Source organism: Crocodylus porosus, unplaced genomic scaffold, assembly GCF_001723895.1.
Source record: "Crocodylus porosus isolate Cpor-Errol unplaced genomic scaffold, CroPor_comp1, whole genome shotgun sequence".
In the NCBI taxonomy this organism is placed as follows: Eukaryota; Metazoa; Chordata; order Crocodylia; family Crocodylidae; genus Crocodylus; species Crocodylus porosus.
This window is the reverse complement of record NW_017728918.1, coordinates 15,665,411-15,686,362: the sequence shown is the minus strand read 5'-3', so window position 1 is coordinate 15,686,362 and position 20,952 is coordinate 15,665,411. Positions and strand designations below refer to the sequence as shown.

The 20,952-nt window shown below is 43.4% G+C and overlaps 1 protein-coding gene across 3 annotated transcripts in view; it reads right to left on the bottom strand.

Moving 5' to 3' along the window:
* Window positions 1–20,952, bottom strand: part of LDAH (lipid droplet associated hydrolase) — a 214,319-nt gene that overhangs the window by 13,013 nt on the left and 180,354 nt on the right. For 2 of the 3 annotated variants that reach the window (XM_019537340.1, XM_019537341.1), the window contains exon 6: window positions 11,276–11,358. The exons of the other annotated variant lie outside the window; for it this stretch is intronic. In XM_019537340.1, the coding sequence (XP_019392885.1) occupies window positions 11,276–11,358 (83 nt within the window). The remainder of the gene's footprint in view (window positions 1–11,275; window positions 11,359–20,952) is intronic. 3 annotated transcript variants of the gene reach the window in all.

Sequence of the window (20,952 nt, the reverse complement as noted above, 5' to 3'; positions counted from 1 at the left end):
TCCTCCCTGTGTATTTGAAAAAGGACTTTTTATTATCCTTGATCTTGGACGCTAGTCCTAGCTCTATGTCCGCCTTAGCTTTCCTGACAGCCCCCCTACAGGCCCGAGCAGAGGAGGTATACTCCTCTTTGGAGATAGCACCCCCCTTCCATCGGGTCTACACCACCTTTTTGGCAAGCAGGCATTCCTGGTTTCAGGGTTTCAGAGATATTTGTTAACAACAGACTCAGAAGCCCTAGATTTCTTCTAAGCTGTGGACGGGAGAGTGCTAGAGTAGTGACAAGATCCTTTGTTCTCTCTGAGCACAGCCACTTCCTTCTGCCCTGTTCCTCTCAACCGGTGCCCATCCTGTCTCTTCCTCACCATGGCTCTTCAGTTCCAGTTTCCCCAGTCAGTTCCAGTTTCCACTCCTTAGGCTTCTCATCTCAGTCCCACTCTTGTCCAGCAAATCTCTGTTTCACCTCTCTGGTCTCACTGTTCCAGGAGGGCTCATTCCATCTCCTGGCCCAGCCACTTGTGCCAACCCCCGTCTGCCAGGAGTTTTGCCCAGCCAGTCCCAATCTCTTCCCCACTCCAAGTCCCAAGATTCTCTCTCTCCACAGCAGCCTTCAGTGCCAGCGTCTGCCTCCTCCTTCGGCACTTTGTCCCAGTCGACTTCCCAACTTGCCCATATTCTGTATTTGAACCCAATAGCTTCCTTGCCTCTGCTACGCGAGCCCAGCGTGTGGAACGCTAGGAGAGAGAGCCTCCCTGATTGCAACTGAGTTGTCCAGATCGAGATTCAGCAGAGTTGACATCAGACTAGATCTGCAACTACAGGAAAAGTTCTGTTAAACGACAGCCTGGAGCAGTGGTGCTGAACCCTCTGGCCCTGTGGGCCAGAGAAGTGGTGCAGGGCTGATCCATGGGCACAGTCGGACCCTGCGCTCCCACCATGCACTGAGATCAGGGCCTGGGGCCCTGCCCCGCATCTACCCGGCTCCACATGCTAGGATTGGGCTCTGGGTCTCCATCCTGCTCCTGCACTGGGATTGCGCCCTGGGCCGTGGCCCATGGGGCTCCTCACAAACCTGTCGGGAGCCCTGCAGCCTGGATTACATGGGTGCAGGGGGCCAGATCTGACCCTGAGACTGGGGGTTGAGCACTGCTGGTCTGGAGAAAAAGCCTCTCTGCTTAATATTAAATTGCTGTTCCCAAGCATGATGGTACAACAGTTTTCCAAACAAAAGCCTGCCAGAATTTTTTAATATGGGGAAAAAAAAATGTATTTTTCCCTAGTTTTGTTCTTGGAAGTAGGTCAAATTTATGGACTGAGATTTTACAAAACAATCAATCAAACAACCTAAGGGAAAGTTTCATCCCAAATAGTTAAAGTTTGTTTTCATTTGCTAATAACTTCAACAGCCACTTATAGTGGGCTGTGGCAGGCAATCTGACGCCTCGGCACATATTCATGTCATGGCGCAATGGGATCTGATCCCATCTGAATCCTAACAATTAACATGTTAATTGTGGTGTAAATGTAACACATAGAAAGGGCATGAGTAATAGGCTAGGCTATCATTCCTGCATAGTGTGTGCAGGTCTCGCAGTGTATATTACCAATATTCTTAATCTAAAGCTGCCAAGCTTACGTGAAATTCAGATTTGTTTTCAGAGCGTAAGTCTACACATGCATTTGATCCGAGATTGGTTTACTTGTGACTAAACTACTCATAAGTAAACGCTCCCAGGCAGGTGTCTATATATACAGGGATGTGGGAGCAGACTTGCTGCTAATAGCAGCAAACTGCTCCTGATTCCTAGGGCCCTATATTGGGCCCCTGCAGCCACCAGGGGGAGCTCTAGGTTCCCCTTGGGTGCTAGCTGCCCCACCAGCAAATTGGGGCAGGGTGCTGGGACCTACCTCACCCCTGCAGCTTTTTCCAAGCCCCGTGCCTTGATCACCCAATTGAGGCACAGGGCTGGGACTTGCCCCTGACCAGGACAGTTCCCAGCCCCAAGCTCCTCAGCCTGTTCCCCGCCCAGCTCCATGCTCATGGAGCTAAGGGAGGAACAGGTTCTCTAGTGGGGAACAGGATCTCCCTGCGCTGGCCCCGCGACTGCGGAGCCGGTGCTAAAAGATAAAAATCTCCAAGCTCCCTAATTCCTGACTCTGATGGTGAAGCCCCTGCTCATGATCCCCGTGCTCACAATCTCAGAGTGGGGGGCTTGGAGCTCTTTGCTGCTGGGGCAGGGAAATATAGTCCCTGCCCTGGCTCTGGTGGTGGAGCCTGCCCTGGCAGCAGGGAGCTCCCAGGGGCAGGGAGCAATCTCTTGCTCCCTGGTGGCTGGCTGACTGGGAGCAGATTTGCTCCTGGTCAGGTGTCTACAAGCACTACTGCACTGTTACTAATTACAAGTAAATTTGCTACTTGCATTTGCAGGTAGCAAATTTACTTGTGATTAGGGTGGTCTATTGCACAGTAAGCATATGCACGTGTAGATGCACATGCTTACTGTGCAGTAAACTATGCTATTTTGCAGTAAGGTGTCTCATGCGGACATGCCCAGCTAGTCAGTTTTGCTACCTGAATCCACTATGAATGCACTGTAGTTACATAATATGAAAGAAGGGTAAAATTAAGGGGCAGATTTTCAAAGACAAGGACAGCAGTAAAATGCTTATGAAAGTAAACTGGGGTTTGGCATCTGACTGTCATTTGTGGCTTTGGAAGCCTCTCTGAAATGGCAAAATGGTAGTAATCTTTGCCTAAAAATCTGAGAATGAATTTTGCTGTTAATCCCATCTTGTTTACAACAGACAGTTAATTTTAAAATTAATTTAAACACAAACACTTTATGGAGACAAACACTTTATGCAGAATTGATAATGCGGTCTCCTCCCTCTTCCTTTTCTCCTTCTTTCTCACAGCATCTGAAGTAAGCCTGTTGCTTACAAAAGCTTATGTTACGCATCTCTGATTTAGTTAGTCCATAAGGTGCAAACCGACCCTGCCTTCTGTTTGACTTCAGACTAACACAGCTAACTCTCTCTCCCTCTTTTTAACATCAAAGCCTTGCTATTGCATCATGGAGATAAAAAGATAAATAATTCTATAGTGATTATGAGCTAGAAGCAAATGGTGTCTTCATCAGGAGTGGGAAATGTTTGCCTTTACTACAGTGTTTGAATGGATTAGGAATCGTAAAAGGTATATTTTCTGGCGGATTGGACCTGGCTGCATAGAGGGCATGAGTTAACACAATGACTGCACTGCTGTGGGTAGCCAAGTGCCAATGCAAGCATTCAAAAATCATGAGTCAAACCCCCAAAATTATGAGACTGGTTTAAAAATCATGAGATTTACCAAACAATAAATATGGGCTTCTTTCTATTTGCCTTCTTGTTGCAGAGCGTTTAAGATTCATGTCTTCTAGCTTTTTACTTCACCCACAAGGGCAAGAAACAAAAACACCCCAAAAGCTGGGGCTTGTAGCCTGATGCAGCAGGAATCAGGAAGTATGAGATAAAACTACACATTTTCTCAGGATCTCTCTGTAGGGCAGAGTTAAGGTTGTACAAAGTCTGAACTGGCCATTTCAACATCATGCTTTCAAATGTTTGGGTTTAAGTTCAATTGCCTGAGTTTCAAATAACTCTTCATTAAACTTCCCTCCCCCCAACATGTTCTCCTAAGCATTTTTTATTATTTAAATTACTGAGGTACACAGTCAACCCAGTTGTCTAATAAAATGTGGTCTGGGTACAGCTTTATCAACTTTTCTGCCATGTCATCTGGTATGTGTACTCAGACAGTGCACAATGATGGCAGCTGCTGTGTAAACACGAGAAGAATCTGAGATTGATATCAACAGGATGTTTATATTTTAGGGTTTCTAAGAAAATAATAAAGATTTCCTGCCGTCGACTCTATTGGCACTTGCTTTAGTGTGTATGACAGTTCAAAAAAATATAAATTATGGAGAGGCGAATTTCCTTATGCCTCCTGTATGGCTGTCATAGGTCAATACTGAAAAAACAAAACCTACAGTTAAAAAATAGTCATTGGGGTGAAATGTAACTTCCTTTATCTTTCTGGAATGTGGTTCACGTTGTAAAACTTTACAACTCTATTCCTTTGGCAAACACTATTCTAGCTGATGGTGAAGACCAAAGGATTGGCTCTTAGTGGATATCAACTGATGGCACATGTGCAACTACACACATATTTGTATCAGTGGCCTTACTGGAAATCCTCCTGCCAGAAATGAATACTTGTATTATTATTATTATTATTATTTAAAATTGTATCTGCTGGATAAGGCAGCAGCTCCCTCTGAGCAAGAGCTTTCCATAGTGACTAGTCAACAGTTTCACTGGCTTTGGGATGAAACATGGTTTAAGAGGCTTTAGCTCAGGATTAAATTTTGTTTCAGTCAAGATTTATAAAAAATGATTTGGCTTCCCTGGAATTATGCATGGATCCCTGCCTCTCCCGGCCAAGAGAATAATGCAAATGACACAGGAATGGATCAATCCGGGATGCCTTTTCTAAGTTCTGGATTTATATAGGCAGTGCTTTGGCGTTACCAGTCAGTTCCTGGGCAGATTAAAAAAATGTTGGCTTTAACCTATAAAGCCCTTAATGGTTAGAGATCTGGTTCCCTAAGGCAATCTCTCCTCTCCTATCAGGATACTGCCACAGCTGAGATTAACCAGTGTGACGGTAGGGTGTTTAGAACTGGTTCCTGGTCTTGTTTTGCCAGAACGCAAGTTTTTTAAAGTACTAGGCATAACCTAAAGCCAAATATTCCCCCCCCCGAAAGGATGTGGCTGACAACTGGAGCTATGGCATACTGTTTAAAAAAAAGTCCTATTAGGCCTATGGTAATGCTTAATAGGCAGTTCAGTTAGATGTCTCGGTTCTTTTTAATGAAAAAGAATTCACTGGTTTGATAAAACAAAATAGATAATAAACAGAAAGCAGCTTCACTGTAAAAAAATGAGAGCTGAGAAGCACCTTAGAGCCCCACTTTCAATGCAACAAAGGTTTTTCAAACCATGGGTGCTGAACTGGCGAGGAGGGTGCTTTGCACGTGCTTCTGTAGGACAGGACTGTCCTATATGTTCTGTGGTCCACTGCAGGCTATAGCCCAGGCTGTGAGCAAGACCCTTGGTGCTCAAACTCTCCAGTGACATTTGCAGGAACTCATTTGTCTGGACAAGGGGGAACTGTTCATTTTAACTGTTTATTCAGTACAACCATATGCAAAAATGTTCATTAGTATCTCTCATGGGAGCTGTGTGAGAGAAGGAAAGATCACAGAGCAATACTGATCTGTACTGAGAGACAACCAAGATTAGATATAGGGGAAATTAATTTTTAACAAAGGATGCCTAGGTTTTATTGCATAAAAAAGGGAGGCTGGACAGCCCATATATGTAACAAAAACAACAATAATACTTGGCAATCCCTCAGAGTTGAGGATGGTTGTCATCAATGATTGCTTTGTCTGTGTGTCCGAAGATGGCTGATGAGGCTGATCTGGGATCGACAGACTCTGCTGCAGCTCAGGCAGGTGTTTCCATGGGGGGTGGGGGCGGGGATCTGGATTCTTGATTTGGTCGGAAACACACTGTTTCTGCCTCTCCCACTCTTTCATCTCCTGTTGCTGTTGCAAGGTTTTGAAGTACTGAGACCCTAGTAGCAGACTCTTCCTCCATTTGGGGCATTCCTGAGTAAGCATCTCTCATGAGTTGCTATCAATGTTACATTTTTTCAAGCTGGCCTGGAGGATGCCCCTGAAGTGCTTTATTGGCCCTTTTCTTGAGTGTATGCCTTGACTGAGCTGGGAAAATACAATTTGCTTTGGGAGTCTGGAGTGGGACATCTGGATGACATGGCTGGCTCAGCAAAGTTGATGTCAGATGATCGCCTTGATGCTCATGGTGTTTGCTTGCAAGAGGATGCTAATACTGGTGCAACTGTTTTCCCATTCAAAGGATCTTCTGCATGCAGCATTGATGGTACTTCTCCAGTGACTTCAGGTGTCTCCTGCACATTGTCCATGTCTCAGATCCGTACAGTAAGATGGGGATCACAACTGCTTGATAAGCCATAAGCTTGGTTTCAGATATGATATCATGATCTTTGAACACCTGTTTTCTCAGGAGTCCAAAGGCTGCGAGACAATGTTGGATTTCTTTGTCGATGTCAAGGTCAGCCTTTTATGCGCAACAGCTTCCAATGGGAAATACTGCTACCCAGCCTGTCCACAGGTGAGGGATAATGGAATGACCTTCAAGGAAGGTTAGCTGCAAAATAAGCAGGGGTAACTCTGATGGATAAGCAGTTGTGGACCAAGCAGCGGAAGCACCAATAGGATGTAGTGGGGATAGCAGGTGGCAATGCTTTCCCTCCTGAAAAGCCACATACATCCTTTGACAGAGTTGTGACATGGTGAGTACAGGCTGCCATTATAATAAGCCTATCCAGCCCCCAGCTATAGGTCTGCAAGTCCTCAACAGCACAGCAGATGGAAGATGTTAGCATTTCAATATTGCAAAGGAGGATGAGTCTGCAGCAGAATGGTATGTCCAACTGTCTTGGCCTCCTTGCCATTGGAGCAAGTTTCCATTCTGTTACGATCCAGGTGCAAGCTGATGTGCGGCAGCTTCTCCATGAGAAAATAAATCAGCACAGGCATCTACCATGAAAATGGCTTTGCCAGCACATATGTAACACTGATTATTTTTAAGTTTTAAATAAAGTAATTGGATGATATATTTGCATCTGATGAAGTGAGCTCAGGCTCACAAAAGCTTATGCATAGCTGAGTTAAACGGTCTATAAGGTGCAACTTTACCCTGCCTTCTGCCTGACCTCAGACTAAGATGACTAACTCCCGCCCTCTGCCTCATGACATACATTTAGCTGCAAGAATAACATGCAAGTGTCGTGAGGAAAGTTAGTCTAAACATCACAATAAAATGCAAAAAATTCAAAGGATTGAAAACTGCTACTTAAGTCATACTAATAGTGGGCCGGATTCCAAAAATGCCTCACTGTATAGGCACTCACTCCTATTCCAAGTTTCTTGCCTCATATCAATCACTGGCATTGCTCATGGAGTAACGGTGTCAGAATCAGGCCCCAGCAGTCCTGCTGATTTAAGTGTAATGACTTGTGGAGTAAGGTGCGTGACGCTGGCAGGATATAGCTCGCTAGAAATCATACTGCCTAGGGCCAGGTCATGCTCTCTCGGAAGAGTTAAGATGGATGTAGTTCTTCTCTCGCAGCAGCCCGCAGCAGCTTTCTCCAGCTATGGATACAGGGTGGGTTCTGACGTCTCCGCTCAGGCTGAGTCATACGTACCTTACGGGATTAGCAATATCCTTGCAATCACAGTGTGAATGAGGGTGGCAGGAAGTGGTCCAAGGAACCAAGAAGCCCAGTGTAACAGCTCGTTTTTCACTTCATATTTAACGCCGGTTAGATTGTTGTCTCAACCTCATTTTTTTAGCCCCCCCCCACCACTTGCTGTGATCAATTTCTAGGGCAGGGGAGCAACCCCTGATGCTCTGCTTGCTGATTAGCCACTCTGAATGCTTCCAAGTCCCATGTAGTTGTATGTTTAAATACTACATGCACCAACATCTCCAAATCCCTGTGTGCAACTTTCCTAATTTCAATCCTGTACCTCAGGGGAGTGCAGGCCAAAAAGGATGTGAGATCAGCCAAAAAAGAGGTGTTCCTGGCTCCAGAGAGCACTTTGCACCTATTCAGAAAGTGTGTTTGGAAGGTTTTCCACAACTGGAGGCATATAATTTACTCTGGCTGTGGGCAGGCACGGTATTTGTAGTATCCTTTCTAACCACTGCTTTTCAGATCATGCTGCTCTCAATGGGAATAATTATTAAACCACTGTGGATGACTATGGATACTGGGTCAGAAATCTGGGCAACATCAGACCAGCTGTTTCAATAAGAGTGGGTCAAAATTGCTTTTGGCCACTCCAATTGGGATTTTCTTCTGTTAATTTAAGATAATGACTTCATGTTTAAAAACAAAACAAAGCAAAAAATGAACTAAAACAGTTCATTTTTCTCTGAAAAGGAAAGATCTGGGCCCAAGTCCAGCTCCCCCTGTAGGCAGCTATATGGATAAAGTTAGATATGTAAATAGCTCTTCGTACCCCTTACGTAGATCTTAGATTTGGAGATCTTATATCCGCTGTCCACCTGTGCAACTAGACTTGGCCAAATGAGTATGCTCATTAAGGATCTGCAGGTCTTTTTCGCCTAGGGATCATGGGCAAAACTGGAATCAAAGTCACATTAAAAGGTGCACCTGCTTGGAAAGATTCAACTCTAAAATGAAAAGTGTCATGATTCTTAAGGTGAAGAGCAGATGGCGTAAGGTCTTGGTAAATTATGAACCAGTCTAACATGCCCAATATAGGCCCAATCCAGAGCTCACTGAAGTCATTGAGAAGCAGATCCTGGAATTAAACACAGCCATGGACCCTTGTGGGCAGAGTGTGATACAATGGGAGGAATAATATAAACCCAGAAGTGCAAATGTTTTCTAAGCTTCCTGTCTTATACAGTTCAGCATCCAGGGAACAAGTCCAGTATTCCCACTGACTGCAACAGGACTACCGATGTGAAAAAAGATAAAGCCTAAGCAAGTCTCTACGACAGCAGGCCTTAAAATAAGCCAGTAATAACTGCTGCCTATTACGGGTACCCTAGGGAACATCTGCTATAGCCAACTGCCCTTTCTTTTTATTTTTCCTCCCCCTAGCAAGAGGATTATGATTCTCACTGTTGATTAATCCTTTACCAATACTGAATTACAGCAGACTTCCTTTTCTGTAAAAATCACAATAAACTTCCTCTAGTACAGCAGTATCTGTGCTTCCAGTTTCTGCGTTAAGGCCCAGGAACAATTAGCTAACAATAATTAATCACACTGGCTGAGACAGTCCTCCCTCAATAAGCCATGCCTTATTTGTTTGGATTTTGTGATTTTTTAAACTCTTTCTGTCAGGTGTTACAATACTGAGGCTCTGGGAGATTCATGCTCTGCCTGGTTTCACAAATAGTTTTGGTATCCGTATATCAAATGATATACCATACATCTATATGGTAGAAAGGTAAATCTTCATTTTCTGCATACAATTCAACTTCTGTTTAATGTGCACATTTTCCTCACTTTAGAAGACCGTGAAATGCCTCAATTGATGACCCAAATAATGTCCCAATTCCCCCAAAACACACATCTGATCTTTTAGCATTGTTAAGTAAGTAAGTCTGAAGAGACACGTATTTTCTGTTGGTCCTTGACTAGTAATAATTAACCTTAAACCTGGACTCAGAGAGACTGGAATAATTTAGTATCTCTTCTTCCCTCTCCTTCAGAACACAACATGCAAATATGATCCAGAAATAACTTTTCTATTTCACAGCAGCTGGCACAGTCAGGTGTTAAGATTGGCTTTTAACTTATGATCACACTGACTACTAAACAGTATAAATTTTTTGCGGTGACATCTTGCCAGCACATAGCAACTTGGACTACAGCTCCTGTTTTTATAAACTTCCAACCTTTGTAAGTAAAATCCACTTTTACTGTCAATACACTTCAAAATTAACTTACTGCCAGTTTAGATTTCCCCCCGTAATTTTCACATTCCCAGAAATTACTAGAAGAATTAAAAAGCAAAGGAAAAAATAGGCATTTAACTTCACACTTGTATCTGCTGCTTCTTCAGGGTGCCAGCTGCTCATAACCTCACCTCAACTTTTTATTTTCTTGGGTACATCTGCCACTTCAGAAGTGTGATGACACAGAAGAATCAATAAAACAAAGTTAGTACAGGTTTTCAAAGCTTCCTGTGTGCCAGGACATTGCTTAGATTGACACAGTCCAGAAAAACACAGACTTCAGTAGACCAAGGAACCTGCAAACACTTAGTACTGCCAAAGGCTTCAATTCAGCAAGGAAATAAGCACGTGTGTGACCTGAAGCATGTGAGTAATCCCATGAAAGTTAACAGAACTAGTCAGTTATAAGCACTTTTAAGTATCTGAGTAAGTAGCCTGCTAATGTTAAGGAGACTATGTGTATTTAGAGTTAAATATGTGATTAAAGTTAACATTTCTCAAAGTCTCTTGCTTAACTTTACTACCGTGGCTTGTCCCAGTATGACTTGAAAAACTTCTTTCTTAGGGAGTATGATCCAGATCTAACTGAAGCCAGTGGCAGTCTTCCTTGGCTTCACCAGGCTTGGGACCAAGTCCCTCAAGAGTTTCACTGAAGTCACCGAGATTATTTGCAAGAGTTTGCAGGGTCAGCCCTTAAGGTTCACCTGTAAGAATCCCTCCCAGGGTGCCAGGAGGACTGTGCGTTTTTCAGGAAGGAAGAGCTAAAAGTACAGAAACCTGAGCTCTACAGACCTTTGAAATGGAAGAGACATCTGACAATTAAAACTGAGACACACCTAGAAAGCCTAGTGGTTGAGGTACTTGCCCAGGGAGAAGGAAACCCAGATTCTCAGCAAGATAAATTTAAATTGGATATTACGAAACACTTTCTCACTCAGATGGTAGTAAAACACGAACAGGTTATCCAAAGAGGTGGTGTAATCTCCATCCTTGGAGGTTTTTAAGACCCAGGTAGACAAAGCCGTGGCTGGGATGAAATAGTTGTGGCTGGTCCAGCTTTGAGCAGGGGTTTGGATGAGATGTGACCTCCTCAGGTCCCTTCCAATCCTAATTTTCTATGACTGTGTGGGGTTTGAACCTGTCTCCTGCTCCTCAGCACAGTGCTTTAACTCCTTTGGGCAGATAAGGGGCACTTAACATGGCTAGCTGTAGCTGCTTAGGTGGCATTTTGAGCAGTTAATCCCCACTATGCCACTTGCCTTACCCTTCTGAGCACACTCAGAAGATCCTGTTCTGGCTCCTTACTATTTGTGGTCATCCTATGCCTCCCAGGTAGGCATGTGAAGGTCTCCATAACGGTAGCTGAAGACCAACTGTATCTAGCAACTGGTGGAAGAGGAGGACCTTCCCACCTTTTAGTGAAATAGCCTAGGGATTAGGAGTCTTTGCTCAATTACACTGGTGCACACCAGAAATAATTCCCTTGAAATCAGTGGAGTTTCACCAGCGTAGCACTGGTGCAAACCAGTAAAGCCTGAAAGTTTTTCTGGATTCACAGTTTAATTGAGGATCTTGTTCCATACGAGTGGCTCTCTCATGAACCTCTGAAGATTGAAGAGTTACCTTTTTCAAATTTTGCTGAATAGTTGTGCTGTCTCTGTCCACAACCTTCAGCATTTCTTGGCTTGCCATGTAGAGGATATTCGCTGCAGAGAAAGAAAACAAACATAAAATTACAAAATACATCTCTTACTGAAAAACATAGGCTTAATCTTGCAAGCAGGTAGACAATCCCACTGAAGACAACAGAGCTGACAGAAAGGGCCTCCATGGAGGGCTGCTGCATACCAAGCAATATATGGCTCATTTTCAGGGAAATCCATTTTTCACTTGACCCGACCCATCTGCTCTCATCTTTTTGGGTGGGATATCTGAGAGAAGATAATAGGGGAGCAAAAGGAAGTATCGCTTATGCAATATATTATTTCTTTGTTCCTTCTATCATTCTCTTCGGAAGAGTAAAAAGTAATGTGTAATTCTGAGACGCTTGAGGACATTTTCATTTACAAAGTGCATTGTGAATACAGAGCTAATCTTCTCAACAACCTATAAGTTAGGCAATTTAGTATTTTATTGTTGCTGTTGTTGTCATATTGCCTACTGTGCTAGGCACTGACATAACAAAAAGATAGTTCACCTCTCTAGGAATGTACAGTCCGAGTATGATCCTAATCGAATAGGTAGATAAGGGATCAAAGATAAAAAGTTGACATTCTGGCTCCTTGGGAGTCCATGGTGGAGCTGCCGAACAGTCAGTTGTGCAGGATCAGAGGCAAAGTAAGCATCACAGCTAGACGCAGAATGTGGAGCTGTTTGGTTCTGAGCCTAGAATTCAACCCGTACGATCAGACCTCTTTTTTACTTGAAACACGTAAAAACCTTTCATGAAATAACAAAAAAATATTTTTCCTGGTGACAGCATGATTTCTTTTGCATGCACAAATATGGCCATCATTTCAAAGCCAGAATAACTAAGTAAGAAACACCTCTCTTATGTAGAACAACCTGTCCAAACTTCCTCTAAGCAACTGCAGGTTTTCCACAGAATTAAGATATTCTCAAACTTTGAGGAAACAACTTTTGCTCCTTAAATGGGCAGCTTCAAGGTGATCACTTTTTAGATGTGAAACTTCAATTGACTGCATGCAGATGGACTGCTGAACTGAAACATTATTTTGTACGGTGCACATACTCAAGTGAATATTAGCAACACACTGTGGATCCTTTTGGCATTAAATGTCTTTGCCACTTTACTCCCTCAGCCTGCTCTCAGGGCTTCGCTTAATTATAATTCCTGGGCTGAATACAAAAGAACAAGTATTCATATTTAAATAAATCGAATATGGAAATATTCAACACTATAAAAAAATGCAAACTCTCACTGTTGTTTGATATGGCACTTGAAAGGTAACAACTCAGACTGCAGCTGTAAAGCAGATGTTTAAATCCATCTGATGATCTCTCAAAAACGTCACCATGTAGTCTTACTGATTTTAGTGGCAGCAGTGGGTGCCTGGTGTCTCTGAAAACTGGATCAGCTTAAATATTTCTAGATTCAAAGGTTTGGCGGACTGACAGGATCAGTACGCTCATCTACCCTGCACTCCTGTACAATACTGATACAGATGGTTGACCAGTAATTCCTGTGTCCAGCCCGGATCTTCTGGTTGAGCACGGGCACAGCTTATAGGTTACCTTGTAAGTGTTACAAATGATTCTCCACGTGGATCATTTATAAAGCAATCCAGGATCATGCCAATGGAAGGTAAAACAGATTGTACTTAAAGGATGCTGCATGACCTGATCTGGAGCACTTCTGTACCTGCTCATGTTTGTCACAACCCTATGCCAAGAGGGACCGTTCTCACTGTCAGCATGGACTGCAGGGGGTTTTGCCTCCCTCTATAACAGATGGCATGGCATTTTTCCTGGGATACTGTGAGTATATTTTAATAAACGACTTAGGTCCTTGCAGATGGTGCTCTCATCCCCCCAGGTTCACCCATGGTGGGTTAAGGTGTTCTTGGTGCCTTGAGTCAATGTTCCTGATAGCTGTGTAACAGGGTTGTTTGTGTAGTTTTAAGAATAGGTTAGACAAGTACTTTTATAGGATGGTTGGATGGGGATGACTCTGTGTTGAGCAGAAGGGTGGACCAGATGATCTCCTGAGATCCCTTTCAGCCCCACTTTTCTATGATTCACTCTTGAAAGGGCTGACACCCCTTTCCTCCCTTCTCCATCTGGCCAGTGCTATATGCTGATGCAGTGCCAATGGTTTCGCTTTTACCCTGTTACTAGAAGTTGATGCCCGTGTGCTCTTTGGAGCGCAGGGGTTTCCTTAGCTCTGGTGGGGAGAGCACAAGGATGTGGTGACAAATACCTCCCTCCTTTTTCTCTCCTTTCCATAAACCTGAACAAACACTAGCAACAACCAAATCTGCAGCTTTCTGTGACCAAAATGCACTCTAAGACACTAACTCTTCCTTGAGAAGCACAGTGGAAGCATTAATTTCTGTGACATATTTTGGTATCTGCACCAGGGGAGGGTTGCGCACAAACAGTTAATGAAGGCTTCAGGCCCCATGTGCTAGCACATTCACACATAGTGTGCTGATGGAGGAAATGGCAATCACGCAGGTCTGTGGTGGTGACCAAAAACATTCTGTCTGGACAAGTTCCAGCAATGCTCTGAGGAAATGGAAACAAATGCCACTAGGGAGAGAAGTGATGTTCAAGAGATCAAGTGTTAGAAGTCATTGTGACTTCTCTCAAAATCAAAACAAAAGAGGACCTGGAAAGCAGGAGCTGCTGCTAATCCAGGCTCTGCCTCCTGCAGAAAGCTGGATCGTTACCCTGCACACTCCCGTAGAGTCCTGAGATGAGAGCTGGATGAAAGGTTGTCACATGATTGCCTTTCATTTGCTCTACTCATAGAGCAGTAGGGCTAGACAGGACCTCCAAAGGTCATTTAGTCCAACCCCGTGCTAGAGACAGGATCATCTGTATTGAGACCATCCATTACAAATCCTTGTCCGACCTATTAGTAAGACTACACATTTAACCCTGACATACAACCACAAGGCATGACACCCTAACCTGCCACAGATAAAGGAAGGGGACAATGGCAGCCAATGTCCTGCTGCTGTAAGGGTTGTTAAAATATGCCTGAGAGATCCAAGGAAGAGGGTCATGCTCCTCGCTACGGAGCAAGGCAAAACCTTCATTGTCTGTGCCAATCTGACTATGGGTTAAACTCCTTCCTCCCTCCCCAATATATGACAACTGGCTTGACCCGGAGCAGAGGGGTAAGACCCTTTAGCCAGAAACTTCTGGGTGTAAATCTCAGCAGGAGCACTGGCACACCCTAGTCAAAATTCAACAACCAACCGCAGCCAAGGCCCAATGCTTCTGAGGAAGGTGAACCCCTCCTTCCCCCACTGCACACAAGTAGCAACAGTAGGGAAAGAAATCCTTTCCAGTCCCATGTGGCAACCAGCAAAGCCCAGCAACTGGGAAATACCCATAGCAGAGCATAGGCATATCTATTCTTTGATCATCTCTGACCAATGCTTTTCTAACTTCTCTCGAACTCCTCCAGTGATAAAGGTTTCTTTACTATTCATTCCATCCAGGAAGAGAGCACACACCAATTGCAGAGGCTTCCTCAGCCTAACGAACGGTTTTTAAACCCAAAAGCTTGCTAAAATGTTATTTTCTCCAACTATTTAACTATTGGTCTAATAAAAGATATCAGATTCACCCGAAGAAGCTTGTCCTCCAATGATGGAGAGTCCATAACTTCCCTAGGCCGTCTATTCCACTGGTTCACTCTTCCAACGTGACATTTTTCTGGATATCCCATGTAAACCTAATTTGCTGCAACTTCAAGCCACTGGTCCACATCCTGGTCTCTGCAGAAGGGAGAAAAGGTGTTTTCCCTCTTCTTTATGGCAGTCCTTCAGCTTTTGAAGTCTAATATCATGTCCCCTCTTAGCACCTTTTCTGTAAGCTGAACATCACTTATGTGAGACAATACAAAGGTACTGGAGAATCTGGCAGCATTTGAATGATAAAATTCATCAAAGTTACGTTTTTTGGTATTAATGGCATGGAGGCCTGATCTAGACATCCACAGAGCCCAACGTGCTGGACCACCCCAGGCTTTTGTGCAGCCTGCTGCTGGCAATCAAGTAACCTAATCCCTCTGAACAGCAGTAGTGCAACAGCAAACCCCTCTCAATCTCCCCAAAACAGAGGCTGGAGCCAAGCATTAAAACTCTTTCTCCTCAATACACCTTCAACCTCTGCCAGTGTGTCCATTACAAATCTTTTGTTTTTATGACTAAAAGGGCATCTTGTGGGGCAAAATCATGTTTATCTGAAGAGAGGCAGGAGGAAGAAACCCCTGTCCCTGACTGCTCACTGATTTCAAATTCTGTTTTTCCAGACAGAGCAGATATAACCCCAGTGTTCAAAGCTTTTCCCCTCTAAATGTCAAAAACAATTTGTGTGGGAGGAGGTAAAGGTAGGGCATCCATAAGAGTCAACAGTACTCGGTGTGCTGGCCTTTCAGGTGATACTTTCTAATATAAGCTTCTCATTTGTTTGGTGTGAACAAAGAAAATCCTATGAGGCATTGTGTGTAGGAGCACCGATGGCCATCCTTACCATGGCCGCTCTTCCCAACAAACGTGCTCACCTGTTTACCGTCTTTTCTGTGTCAATCTGGAGGTGACTGCTTGTCAGTTGTACCTCAAATATAATCAGATCTGGCTCCAGCTGGAGCCAATGAGAGTTTAGCTGCTCATTTCCAAAAGCAGCAGGACCCAATATGTTGGGATGAAAGAGTCTATGAACAAATAAAATACTGACCAACACTGGAATTTGACAGGTCACCATCAGCTATAATCCTGCTGGGGATAAGGCATGTGGTTTCCTGTTCTCAGCTCAGCCCAACAGTAGGTGCATCTATACATGCCCCTGACTGTGCAGTTATTACTGTGCAGTCATTTAGTACTTGCTTTAGCAAGTACTAAATGACTGCACAGTAACTGCTGTTAGTGCATAGTCCGGCAGTGCATGGATCATTTCCAACCCTACTGTGCAGTAAAAACAAGCTACTGCGCAGTAGCATTGACATCACGGTTCGTGTCTGCCAATGCTACACTGCCGTAGCGATGAACCACATCGCCGTAGCTTGTCGCTAAGACAATGAAGTGTCTCATTTAGACGCACCAAGTGAAAGCAAAACTGAATTTGGATAAGAGCACCAATGCTTAAAAAATGTTTTATGCAATGTAATGTAATTAGCATCTTTGATTCCTCTCTTCCAGTCTCAGCAGAGTCTCTCCCCGATCTCTGATTTATGAGATCACATCCGTTGTGTTCTGTTTGTAGTTCTGGATTTCTGTCTGGCTCTTGCATGCAGGGTTTTTCTTCTCTTTTGGGAATTGTTTCTGCCAAGCAGAAATCAGAAGTATCGACAGGTACAAGGTATAGAAAAGAGGTTAGGCTTTTCAAAAGAGCTTCATGGAATTAGCTGCCCAATTCCCAGTGAAATTTAACAGAAGTAAGTCTACCTCCTTTAGACTCCTGGAAAAGTCCTAAATGTATGCTACCATTTTCATGGTGATTTGCACAACTTGAAACACCTGAGGCCTGAGACACTCAGTTCAATAAGTGAAAATAGTGGAGAAACTAAATAACAGTGTCTACAATGTATACAACATCCCAAGATCAAGCAGAGTACAAGAAAGTAACAATGCCACTATGAAAAGGCAGATGTGGAGCAAGTTAGGCTACTCAAAAGGGTTCTGTAGCTAAAACTAAAGGAATAAAAATCCTCAGAGGCTGCACAGATGCTCTTTTAAAAAGAGACGTTTCAGAAGATTTACCTACTACTTGGCAAAAAGCAAATCTGGAAGAGAAGGAGAAAACCAAAGTGACTAAAGGGCAGCGACAAGAGGTTATTCAAGACAAATAGAAATCCTTTAAAATTCAGAAGTCTGACCCTAGAAACAAACTTACAGCAGACCTTAGGGAAGAGGAAATAAGGACTGAAATGGGTTTCAAAAAACAAATAGCTAGAGATGTAAAAACAAACAACAAAAAATTCTTTACGATTATCTGAAGCAGGAAGCCAGCAATGGAAATGATGAATCTCTTGGATTCTTAGTGGGTAAAGGATGTAATTAAAGAAGATAAGGATACCGATTGGAAGTGAAATGATCTTTCTGTACCAGCCTTTACTGTAGAGATGCCTATTGAGGAGTCAGTCCCTCCCCGTAACAAAGATGAGATATTCTGAGACACTACAGTGTCAGAAATAATAGAGGTGCAACCAACTGATCTTTTTAAAAGGAGTTAGTTACTAAATTCAGGTGGCACACCCCAAAACTGTGAGGGAGCTGAAATGCTAATACAAATAAGCAATCTCTTTCATTCAAAACAGTCTTTGTTCAGAAGTTTAGAGAGTAGACATTGTTGTACCAATATGTAAAAGGGGCCCTGAAGTTAACTGGGGGACTACAGACCAGTACTCCATACCTGAACTGATTGCAAATGTAATAAAAACAGGAGAATGGGAACACCTGGAGATTGTGATGTGACATGGTCTAATCAATATAGACTGTGAAAGGAAAACCGTGTTTCACCAAGCTTCTAGAATTTGTGAATGTGTTGATACAGTGTGGAAAAGGAAAACGTGCTCCATGCTGCAGGCCTGACGGGGTTGGAGCCAGAGCAGGAGCCGTGACTCAGGGTAAACAGTGGCAGAAAGGGGGAAGCCAAGTCCCCCCCCTCCATAAACAGTTTGGCCTTGATCCTATACAAACATAGAAACATTTAAACACATGCTTAATCAATAGACTGTAAGTAATTGTGCTTCAATGGGGTGACACACAGAGCACACACTTAAGCATATACTGGCTTTAACTGCTAAATTAGGGTCTTTGTCAATTTTCCTTGTTATTTATATGGATTTTCACATAGTAACTAAGGCAAAAGGCAACCCACTCCCCCAAACCCCCAAAACAAAAACAATCCCTCCCTCCCCCTCAAAACCAAAAAAAACAGGCTAAAAGAAACAGGAAAATCTGCTGTAAATCCACAAACACTGGAAAGAGTAACTGGAGACAGCTGTAGTGGCCCAAATGATTCTTAATACTTTTTATTAAACTGATTACATTTCAAGTTGCTGGGGTCTGTCCTATTTAGAACCCAAACCTTACAACTTAATTAAAAAATGGGGGAAGAAAGGGGGCACGCATTAATTATCCAGTCCTTATGATTAATAAAACACATTTCACTTTTGAGATGGAAAGATGTATTAAACTGTAAACGTCGCTTATCTGCTTAAACCTTTCATGTGTATATTCTCTCTGTACAGTATACTGGAAAAGGAAGCCCTAGATCCATTCACAGGTCAGGTTTGTGAAGTTAACTGCACCACAAGTTTCTCCACATGACCCTGCCAGTGACCCCTCTCTTGACCTGGAAGGATCACTCTCTCTCCATGAATTAGGGGTGATTAAGTATCAGTGTCAGTTTAGTCTCATGCCTTTGCTAGGCAGAGATGAACAACTATGCCAAAATGTGTTTGATTTATTCCTAGTGGTTTTGTGACAGAGGAACCCTGATTGGGCTCAAATCAAGGGGCGAGGAAAGAAGAGTGCTTTATATCACCAGGAGTTCTTTACCTAAAATGTCACAACTGGGGCTTAGCATCTGTTGGAGAAATTAATAGTTTTCACAAAACCTAATTGAAAAAATCAAGCTTTTCAGTCTTGTTGTTATTTACCACTGATTCAATTAACCAACTGTCAGATGAATACCTGTATCTGTTGAGCTGAACTTCAACTCCCCGATCTACTCATGATACACAGCCAGGTCAATACATTGCAAAATAAAAAATTCCTCTGCTTTGCAGAAACAAGAATAGAGCACCATTATTTATTCTGAGGGTGTAAGAGCCTGAGCTTGTATATCATGAATATGGCTAGGGGTGCACCAGTAAAGATTTTCTTGGCTGATAACGATAGCCAATAATTAGCCAACCATATTGGCCAATGCTGATCCGATAACTGAGATTTAGAAATAGTGCGAGGCAGTTTAAACTATTGACATAAATCTTTTTGTTTGTTCTGTATTTGAAATACACACACACACGCACCTCCTGCCTGCTCTGGCCCTCGATGAGGGAGGCAGCAACTCCTTTATTCTCACGCCCCCTCGCCCACAGCTACTACTTGCAGCCCCGCTCCCTGCAGAGCTCGTGCTGCCATCCAGAGCGGGCAGGGCAGACCCTCGCATGGACGGCAGTGCTGGCCGTGTTTTGAACCGCAGAGCATGCCATTGCCTTGGCGCTGGCCAGCTCCGCACAGCCGAGGTCCTGGGGTCGCCAGGGAGAAGCCGCTTTTGCAAAGGAGCCCAGTGCCTGGCGGAGTGGAGCGTCCCTCACGTGGAGTCTTACCTTGCCTGTGTGCAGCCCCATGTCTCTGCAGCAGTCCCAGTGCTTGCACCCCTGCTGCGCGCACCGTGTTGCCACAGCAGTGGCAGCAGCAGGAGCCGGTAATGGTCCCTTTGTTGCTGAGCGTGGTATCCTGTGACCACTCCCTGGCACTCCCTCCTGCTCCTGCAGCTCACTGGGAGCTGTAGTCTGCTGTGGGCTTGGGATGGTGGTGGGGTGCAGGGACTAGATTACACATGCCAGGATGCTCTGGCCACATGGCCGTTAATTATTGGGTAAAGCGACCAAAAGAAGCCAATAATGTAATGTCTCCTTTTACTGGTGCCGATCTGATAGCCAACTGATATATCAGTTCACCCCTAAATATAAGCTTTTAGAAGTCAACGGATCTATACTGCAATTTGAAAAAACTGCTAATTGCAAGGAACAAACATGATTTTATTCAATTCAGCTAAACATTCCACTTATATTTGACTCACTAAGCACCTTAGTGATTTCCTTGTACTTCACTTCTGTTGTGTGAGCAGGTACGTGTGTGTTCTGCTGAAATCCATTAGTTGCTTGCTTGATTACTGGGTGTTGCTGATTTGCAGCCAAAAGTATTATTAGTGGACACAGCTAACTGCAAACCCGCATTGGAAACTGAATGGTCACATTGTGTTGGTTCTGACGATGCAACACAACTTGAAACATGTCTGTTAAGAAAAAACGTCTAAACAAATGTGGTCTACATATGTCAAACCAGTTTATAAATACAGGATTTTAGACTTGATTGAGTTACACTTAGACATGAGCCTCAAATTTTTGGGGGGAAATATCAACAGTGCTTTGCTGGATTTTAGATCTCACCCCACACTGTCTTGCCATGTGGTAAATACTCAGTAATGTTAATCAAAAATATACTGTAATATTCTTTGCTTATCTAGTCATCTTGATCCTGATATACATGAAAAAAATACAAAACAGGTACAAAGTGACAACACAATAAATAAGCAAAAGATATATTAACCAAGCATTTGGTTAACCTAGCATTTAAGAAATACATTTGAAAAGTCTCTTTCATCAACCAAAATGAAAGGTCAGTTTAACTTTTAATTCATACCCACAATTTTTAAGTTTCTTCTTCAGGCTAATATAAGCATGGGAACACAAAAGGCTCCCGAAGCACTGCCCCTCATGTTAATAGCTCCATTTACCTTGGCCCACAAAGGAGAATGGTAAAAACTTATGAATTCCCTTTACTAAAAGTGCCTCAAAGTTATGTTACTTCATG